Source organism: Etheostoma spectabile, chromosome 11 (genome assembly GCF_008692095.1).
Source record: "Etheostoma spectabile isolate EspeVRDwgs_2016 chromosome 11, UIUC_Espe_1.0, whole genome shotgun sequence".
Classification (NCBI taxonomy): Eukaryota; Metazoa; Chordata; class Actinopteri; order Perciformes; family Percidae; genus Etheostoma; species Etheostoma spectabile.
In genome coordinates, this window is record NC_045743.1 from 16,482,951 (window position 1) to 16,491,702 (window position 8,752).

Consider the following 8,752-nt stretch of genomic DNA (forward strand, 5'->3'; position numbering starts at 1 on the left):
CAGAAGACCACACGCAGCAACAGTAAGAGGACTGCTGATGAGCAGCAGCAGAGTAACATAATCCCTTTCTGGAGCTCTGTTGCTGCTGTGACTCATTGCTCCCTGCTAAATACAGTATATTTAACAAACATACTCACACACTCTTGCATGGACAAACAAGTGCACATACACACACGCATGCACGCTGGCAGAGCGTGAGTCATGCCCAATCTAAGTGTGGCTCATTTGACAGGCTGCTGTGAACAAAAATAGGAAAGAGTCAAAAATTTAAATTTCTCTCTCTACCCTTTTTTTTTTTTTTTTTTACTGTATCTTACAGTTTATTTTAAGAAGACAGTAACAATGACAAGACATGAGGAAAGACACCAGGAGAAGTGACAGAATTTAAGCAGATGTAGAAACAGTATGCCTTTGTTCAGGAAAGGATGATGAAAGAAAACATGAAGAGAGAAAAAATCAATGAGCATAGGGTTGAGAGACACTGTTGACTACTGTAGTGCTCTCTCCTTCTCACACATGGTAATGGACAGCTGTTGGGGACACAACTGTTGGTCCCTAAATTTAGCTCAACTGACTGGATACGCACGCACGCACGCACCACACACACACACACACACACACACACACACACACACACACACACACACACACACACCACACACACACACACACACACACACACACCACACCACACACACACACCACACACACACACACACACACACACACACACACACACCAACACACACACACACACACACACACACACACACACCACACACACACACACACACACACACACACACAACCACACACACACACACACACACACACACACACACACACACACACACACAACACACACACACACACACACACACACACACACCACAGCATTGATTTTCATTTGTTCCACTTATCCTAACCAAAAAGTCTTTACCCCAAAATGTCATGGTTTGGCTTTTTGTCCCCAAATGGGAGGAAAGTCTCGAGATTTCTGACTTTGTTCACCACAATGTCAGTAATACAAAACCCTTCCTTCTATAAACCATACATAAGCACACACACTCAAACTCATCTTTTCACCAACATCTGACTGGTGTCAGACATTTACTGATCACACACACACACACACCACACACATACATACATACATGAGCACTTGCTCAGTGTGTGTGTGTGTGTGTGTGTGTGTGTGTGTGTGTGTGATATAAGCATACACACAAGTGATTTATTGTCTGGATTTGCAGAAATTTGAGTAGATACTATCCCACCCCTGGCACCCATTAAACATTTTGCATCCCACAGTGCAGAAGCAGAGGATGGGAGATTTCTTAAAATCAATGCTTTGAAAAGAGAACGGAGCAAGAGACAAAGAGTGATGAACATAAGCGGTGAAAAAAAAGAGGACAAAGAGAGAAGGCGAGCGAGCAGATTTGATGTTCATAATATTTCCAGGAAACGCAGTTTAACAAAAAAGCCCTCCACCTGGTGAAATCATCTGTATAATTCTAGAGATCAACTAAGGCTTAAACGTTATGTCAATAATCACTATGTGAGAGGTCACCAAAAATGTTACGAGACACATTTCTCAGCACAAAGGTTTCCTGGAGGCGGTTCAAGTGGAGCTGGCAGCCGGTTGATGAACAGAGAGGCGGGTTTGTCCATAGTTTGATTTCCCATATTAGGGGGAATTTGGCCGGGTAAATGACAGAGACACACTCTTTAGTCTCGTCAACAACAACTACTCAAATCACAGAAAGTAGGGCAGCAAAGATTCAACAGTTCCAGAGGAGCTGCTAATAGTGGCTGTGTTTTGAGTACGAAAACATCAATGGAAAAAGCTTTTCATCTAGCAGGGCTTTATTTTCCATTCACAGTTCTACTCATTCACACCTGAGAGGTGCCAGGTTTTCTGCTGTTGGCCCTAAAGTAGCTTCACTGAAACGGTTGGTTTTCAGACATCTTGGGCTTTCAGCAGGTGTAACTGACCTGTCTGATCACAAGCTTCTTTCACATCTCCCACTTACATGCTTGAGTTACATGCTCGTCAAAACACAGTAAACAGAAACTACGGATTGGAATTTTGTGTTAACAATTGGATCAAGAACGAACAACATCTCCCACTGCCCCTCAGTTCCAAGGCGTCCCACAGGGTTAAGTAATTAGTATTCTCCTGTTCTTCCTCTACCTGCTTCCCCTCTGTAATTTAATCTGTTGTCTTGGTTTCCAGTTCCACTGCTGCATATCCATCCCCACTGCAACTCACTCCACCCTGACCAACTGCCTCACTGAAATAAAATCATTGATGCAAGAGAACGTTCTAAAACTGGACTGTGACAAACCTGATATGATCAACGCTGGTCTTAAGTTCTCAGCAAAACCATCAACAACTGCTCCCTCACCATCAACATCTTCACTCCGTCTCCCTCCTCACACATTTACAACCCTGGAATCATCTTCAAAAGTAACCTCTCATTGGAACACCATGCAAATACCACCTGGACCTGCACACTTAATGAGGCCTTTTATTTTACATTTAGTGTGTGTGTGTGTGTTACTCACCATGGGAAATGGTTGATCCGTACCCTGTTCTTGTAAATCACAATGCCGGCAGACATCACTCCAAGAAGAATCTCTGTGTTGCTCTGGTCCTGAAGAGAAGAGAACAGAGTGTGTTAAGGAGTGTGTGTGTGTGTGTGTGTGTGTGTGTGTGTGTATATGAGTGAGTGAGTGAGTGAGTGAGTGAGTGAGTGAGTGAGTGAGTGAGTGAGTGAGTGAGTGAGTACTCACTACTACAAAACAAGTAGCAGTTGCTGAAAGATCAGCCTTAAACTAATGACGTTTTTCCACTACATGGTACCTGCTCGACTCGCCTTCTACTCTCCTTCTTTGGTTTACCATTATGAAAAAAAGTCCCTGAACAAGTGTCCTGAACAAACCCGCCGTGTTGAAGTAGTTGCTGCCTCCAGCTTCTTTCAAAACTAATTTATCTTCTGGCTGTGGTAACAGCCACATGAAGAGAATCAAAAACGACACACCTTGGACGTTCTGTGTGTGTGTCGCGTTGGTCGTGCTATGACAACCAGCCACGCTCGCCTGAGGTTGTACTAATCTGCACTGGAAAAAGGAGGACGGGGCACGGCGGCCAAGTGGAGCAGGTACCATGTAATGGAAAAACGCCATAAGGGGCCATCCACACGCAAACGCTTTTTGGTGCAAACACTGCCACCTACAGGTTTGGCATCCTTGTGATAACATTGATGGCATATATACACAAGTATGTGTAAATTACCACTTTTCAGAAAACTGACAGCTGTGCACAATGTTAATTTTTAAATTGGAGAGGTTGAAATGTCCGTTTAGGAAAATAGCCGCCCACGTGTAAACGTAGTCTGAAGCACAGTTGCCAGATTCGACAGGTAATAATTTAGCTATCTATCCCATTAAAATACTGCATAGGAAAAAAATCAATCCAAAATGATGACTTGGCTACTCTGCTACTATCTGTTGCTGTTTCAGTTTGAGCTGAATGCCAGTGTGTGGCATTTGTGCAGAATGTGGGCATCAACATCAACTGTGCACACAGCAGCTCCTCCCGCCTGTTCTCATTCCTCCTCAGCTGCAGAGGGAATGAAAACATGTTGTGACAGTAGGGTGCAGATTGGGAATTTATGATATAAATTATGGTTAGGGCTGCTACTAACGATTATTTTCATTGTTGATTAATCAGATTATTTTCTCGATAAATAGATTACTTGTTTGGTCTATAAACTATCAGAAAATTGTGAAAAAATGTGAATTTTTCAAATCTTAAATGATGCCAAAAATGCCTTGCTTCATCCTTAACGCACGGTCATAGAGGAGTGAATGAACCACAAAATATCCATATTTAAAAAGCTGGAATCAGAGAATTGTTACAGCTTAATCGATTATCAAAATAGTTGGGGATCAATTTAATAGTTGACAACTAATCGATTAATCTTTGCAACGCTAATCTGAATTCTGATACCACTGGTTCAATGTAAGTATGGGCTAAAAAGTATTGTACTGCTCAGGGAGAGGGAAGAGAGAGAAGGCTAGTGAGATCACAGATACAGTGACATACAACAGGCCGCGTAGCTTTTTGTTGGGGAAAAACAAAAAAAAAACACAAGACAAACATCAACACTGTGAAGAAGAAAAAAACCTCTAAATGTATACACAGCAGTCTTTAACACATATACCAAAACAAGCGTTGAGAATAAAACCTTACTTACCCTTGCATAGTGCAGCTCTACCCCGTAGAGCTCCAGCGTGCGTGCTGTGTTCAGATAATTAAACTCTGACTGGGCAGGAGATAGACCACTGAGAGAGAAGAGAGGGGGGGGGGGGGAGGGGGGGGGGGGGGGGGGGGGGGGGGGGGGGGGTGGGACAAGACAGAGGGGAAGGGAGGTTGTGGTGGGGCGAAAGGGAGAGTGTGACAGGGTAGGTGGAAAAAGCGGTGTGTGTGGTGTGTGATGTGGGTGTGTGGTGTGTGTGTGTGTGTGTGTGTGTGTGTGTGTGTGTTTTGTGTGTTGTGTGTGTGAAGCCACGTGGGGAAAAAAAAGAGAAGGGCCACAAAAGAAACAGGCGGTCAGAGATAAACTGTGTCATATAGACTCAAGTCATTAGTGTGCCTGCGTATGTGTCTGTATGTGTAAATGCACCTTAAAGTATGTAAAGTAGTGAGATAATAGGGAATTATTTTACTAGTTTTTTTTTACCGTGCTCAATATAATGTACACTGATGGCAGGATGAATTATTTTTACTGTAACAAACACATCCTTATCACAACATTTGACATGAAAGTGGATCTGCATTGACTAAGTCTGAACATAGAATAATCTGGAATCCAATTCATATTTGAGGGATTTCCCTGCGACATGCACGGTTGAGTGTGTCACTTCCCTTGTGTGAGTTTTTTTTACATACATTTAAATGTGTTTGGGATCACATCTGTATGGTTGCACCATACCTGTGCTGCTGGTGATGTTTGGCAACCTCTTTGTGGAAGTCTTGCGGAGGATTGGGCATGAAGCAGAATTCCGACAGATAGCCTGCTGTATGCTCCGCTTCACTGTAGTCCCCCAGCTCAGCTAGAGAGAGGGAGAAAGGAAGAAAGACACACTGAACAAGGACAGGTATGCTTCATATTAAACATGATCCCTTTGGAAAATGTATTCTGGCAGGATTGTAACTTGTTGAATTTGTCTATGACAATGTGTTTATGCTGGAGTGACTAAACCTAGCGCTGGGGGATTGGCTGAAAATATACCCACAACTTTTTTTTCATATCATACAATCATGACATTTAATCACAATTGCGCCATTTCTGTTGGATGTTCTTTTTCTTAAATAAAGAATGGTCTCTTGCGACATGTAATTCCCCAAAAAAAAATCTAACCACATACAAAAATCTACCACTGGTAGTATAACCAAATAGTTTTAAAAATGACAACAAATGAACAATTTTAAGTCCTTGACCTGAAAGCTTACTTGTGGCAGATCTGCAAAAATATGTTTTCATTGCCAATATAGCCTGTTAAAGAAAAACATTCAGCCACTGCTGACCATAATAACTATCTTCATTGCCAAACAGCTTCAGGATATGAACATCTTTAGTTAAATGTGTGTGTGTTGTTAACTGACCTTTGTTTACACTGCCATCCTATTTACTTTGTGGTGTGCATTTGTTTACAGAGGAGGGCATTGGAACAATCACAATAGTAAAAAAATACTGATGAATCTTCACACGTTAGCTGCCCATTTCTCACAGCCTCTCACAAGCCTCTTCTATTAAGAAAGTATGTATTAGCACCAGGAGATTAAAAATCACATTTTTTTGAGTGTGCTGTCAACAGAGCTAAAAGCAATTTAAATGTGGCTCAGAATAACATGAGACAAAAACCCACCTGTTTTGATGAAAGGAGTGATTGTAGATGACAGGCAGAAAGATAAAGAGTGAAATGACTCCCAGATCTCTAATAGCTTTCAGAGCCCTCAGAGAGAAGGTGCTCGCGGCAAATCCCCAAAGCCATTAGCTCAGCAGCTAGCATTTGAAGCTCAAAATGTGTCAATTTACTCAAGTAGTCCCTGGACTAACCTACTAGCCGGTAGCCTAAGCACATTGACCACCAAATCAATTCAAGCTCACCCTGCTTATTGATGTACACAATGCACCAGGGAGAAATCTATGTACAGTCGACAGCTTACATTGTAGAGCAGTAGGCTAATGTTGGTTGGACTTCATGCTGCAGTTATTACTTTAACGCTAGCTTTAAGACTAGCTGACACCCTGCTCTTACTTTATATATTCAATGATACTTTTGGCCAGCAATGCACAAACAAGACAACCAACTCTCCATTTGTGATGATGGATTTATATGCATTGTAGGTCATTTAGGCCAAGTGTGTATGCGTGCAAGTGTGTACTGTCAAAATGAATACATTAACAAAAGAAACACTATGCTACTCAATGAAAACCAGCTTTAAAAAGAGTGTAAGTGCTTGCAACACTTACACACCAGTTCACATCACAATACACTGTTCCTGTTTTGTTTCTTTTTTTGTTTTGTTTTTTGTTTTGTTATAACTCCTTACACTTTTCTGTTCCCTGTATTCTGTCTTTTGTTGTCTGTAAAGCGACCTTGAGTGTTCAGAAAGGCGCTGTTAAATAAAATCTATTATTATAACGAAAATGCGCCGAAAATCTACCCAAAATGCCTCTTTTCCGAGAAAAAGGATCGCTTTGGTTTTTAGACAGTATTTGGCCAATTTTAAACAAGAATTTGGGTCTACTGGTTGGGATTTGTGGTGTTTTGAAAAGGCAAGCTTTAGTGTCGGATTTGGTGTGATCAGTGCTGGCACTTGGGCCAAGCTAACTGAATTAGCAGCATAGCAGCTGCTTCAAGCCGTTTTTTTCCCCCAAAGCAAACATTTATCTTCATAATCTAGGCTGGCACGAGCTAAGTGACAAATGGACCTAGCTGCAGTGTGTGGTGTGTGTGTGGTGGTGTTGTGTGTGTGTTTTTGTGTGTGTGTGTGTGTGTGTGGGGTGTGTGTGGTGTGTGTGGTGTGTGTGTGTGTGTGTGTAAAAGCAGTAGTGTCATGTTAGTAGTCTAGGCCAAAATCTCTCTCTGACCTATATACTGTAGCAGTACAAATTCCCCACAAAATACACCAGAGAGGTAGAGGACAGAAAGAAGGGGAGAACAAAGGGGAGAGGGAGGGTAAATCAGTCAGTGTGGGAAAAAAGGGATAAGCAGAAAAGGATGAGACAGACTAAACAGAGATAAATGAAAGAAGCAGACAGAGGGCGAAACAGGCTGCATGAAAACAACGAGCTGCAGTAAAAGAAAAAGAGCGAGTGACACAGACCGACAGAGCAGTGTGGCAGGAGTCGTTATTCTGATGACAGAGGGGCGCAGTCAGCCTTTAACCCAAACACTAAGTCCCAGCCATGTTCCATTGCCACTGTACCATATTCGGCCAATAAGGAGGACTTTCATACTCGTCCCGACAATGCAACCAAACCACAATCACATTGAATATTTATATCACTGCAAATGATATTAAATATCACCATGCAGCTTAATTGAATCATAATGGCTTCAGAGCACTAGCAATAAATGCACTGGAGCAACCACAGTCATTACATTTAACAGTGTGTGTAGCTAAGAGGAGGCCTAATGAATTGCCTTTCCATCACTATATAGAGTGGATGTATCCAGGGAGCAGTACTTACATTGAACAGAATAGGACGCCAGCAGTGCGGCTGTGTTGTGTGGACAGGGTAATCTGGAACACACACACACACACACACACACACACACCCCAACACACAACACACACACACACACCCACACACACACACACACCACCCACACACACCACCCACACCACACACCACACACACACACCCACACACACACACACCCCCACACCACACACACACACACACACACACACACACCCACACACACACACACACACACCACACACACAAAACACACACCCACACACACCACACACACACACACACACACACACACTTCTTTAAAAGAACAGAGATAACTCAGAGAAAACAGTAATAACAAATGTAAAAAAGACAGCATAAATCATTTTTATTTGAAGAACCAAGAGAAAAAGAAAAACGCATATTTTCTAGGGCTGTGCAAAAAAAAGAAAAAAAAAGGAAAATCGATTGACGTCCATATCGCGAATCAAGCTCTACAGGTTCAAAATCAATTCATAAAATTCCAAAAACCGATTCATATTTTTTTTCAGTTTTGTAATGGCGTACTGTATATAGAATCACATGGGGAAAAGTAACTACATTTACATACTGTGATTCATTTTTATTTATTTTTTTATTGAGAAGACTTTGAATCGAATCGGGACATTTTCCTAATGGTGTGCCCTAATGTTTTCCATGACAAAAACAATTAGTGTGTTGCATGTTTTTGTACATCTACCCCATGAGCATGTATGTATGTATGTATATGAACTCTTATTTCCCATGGCGGCTCTCCGCTTTAACCAACGCTAAAAGAATAATAGTATCCAGTACAGCAGCTCTGTATGGAGGACTGTGCACTGCCTATATAGCAACATCTGTTACACACAGGGCCGCATACTCACCTTCCAGTTACTATATCCTGCTTGATCTGAAGATAGTATTGGTACCTAAGGGCAGCAACACATTACATTAGAACAGGAGACCAGTGACCA

At 42.0% G+C, this 8,752-nt stretch overlaps 1 protein-coding gene across 1 annotated transcript in view; it reads right to left on the minus strand.

The window, feature by feature from the left end:
• The window catches only part of ptpn4a (protein tyrosine phosphatase non-receptor type 4a), an 84,243-nt gene that overhangs the window by 30,917 nt on the left and 44,574 nt on the right, over nt 1-8,752 (minus strand). The window contains exons 6-10 of the mRNA XM_032530389.1: nt 8,663-8,707; nt 7,767-7,819; nt 4,998-5,118; nt 4,260-4,347; nt 2,566-2,654 (exon numbers count right to left, since the gene is read on the minus strand). Coding sequence (XP_032386280.1) covers nt 2,566-2,654; nt 4,260-4,347; nt 4,998-5,118; nt 7,767-7,819; nt 8,663-8,707 — 396 coding nt within the window. The remainder of the gene's footprint in view (nt 1-2,565; nt 2,655-4,259; nt 4,348-4,997; nt 5,119-7,766; nt 7,820-8,662; nt 8,708-8,752) is intronic.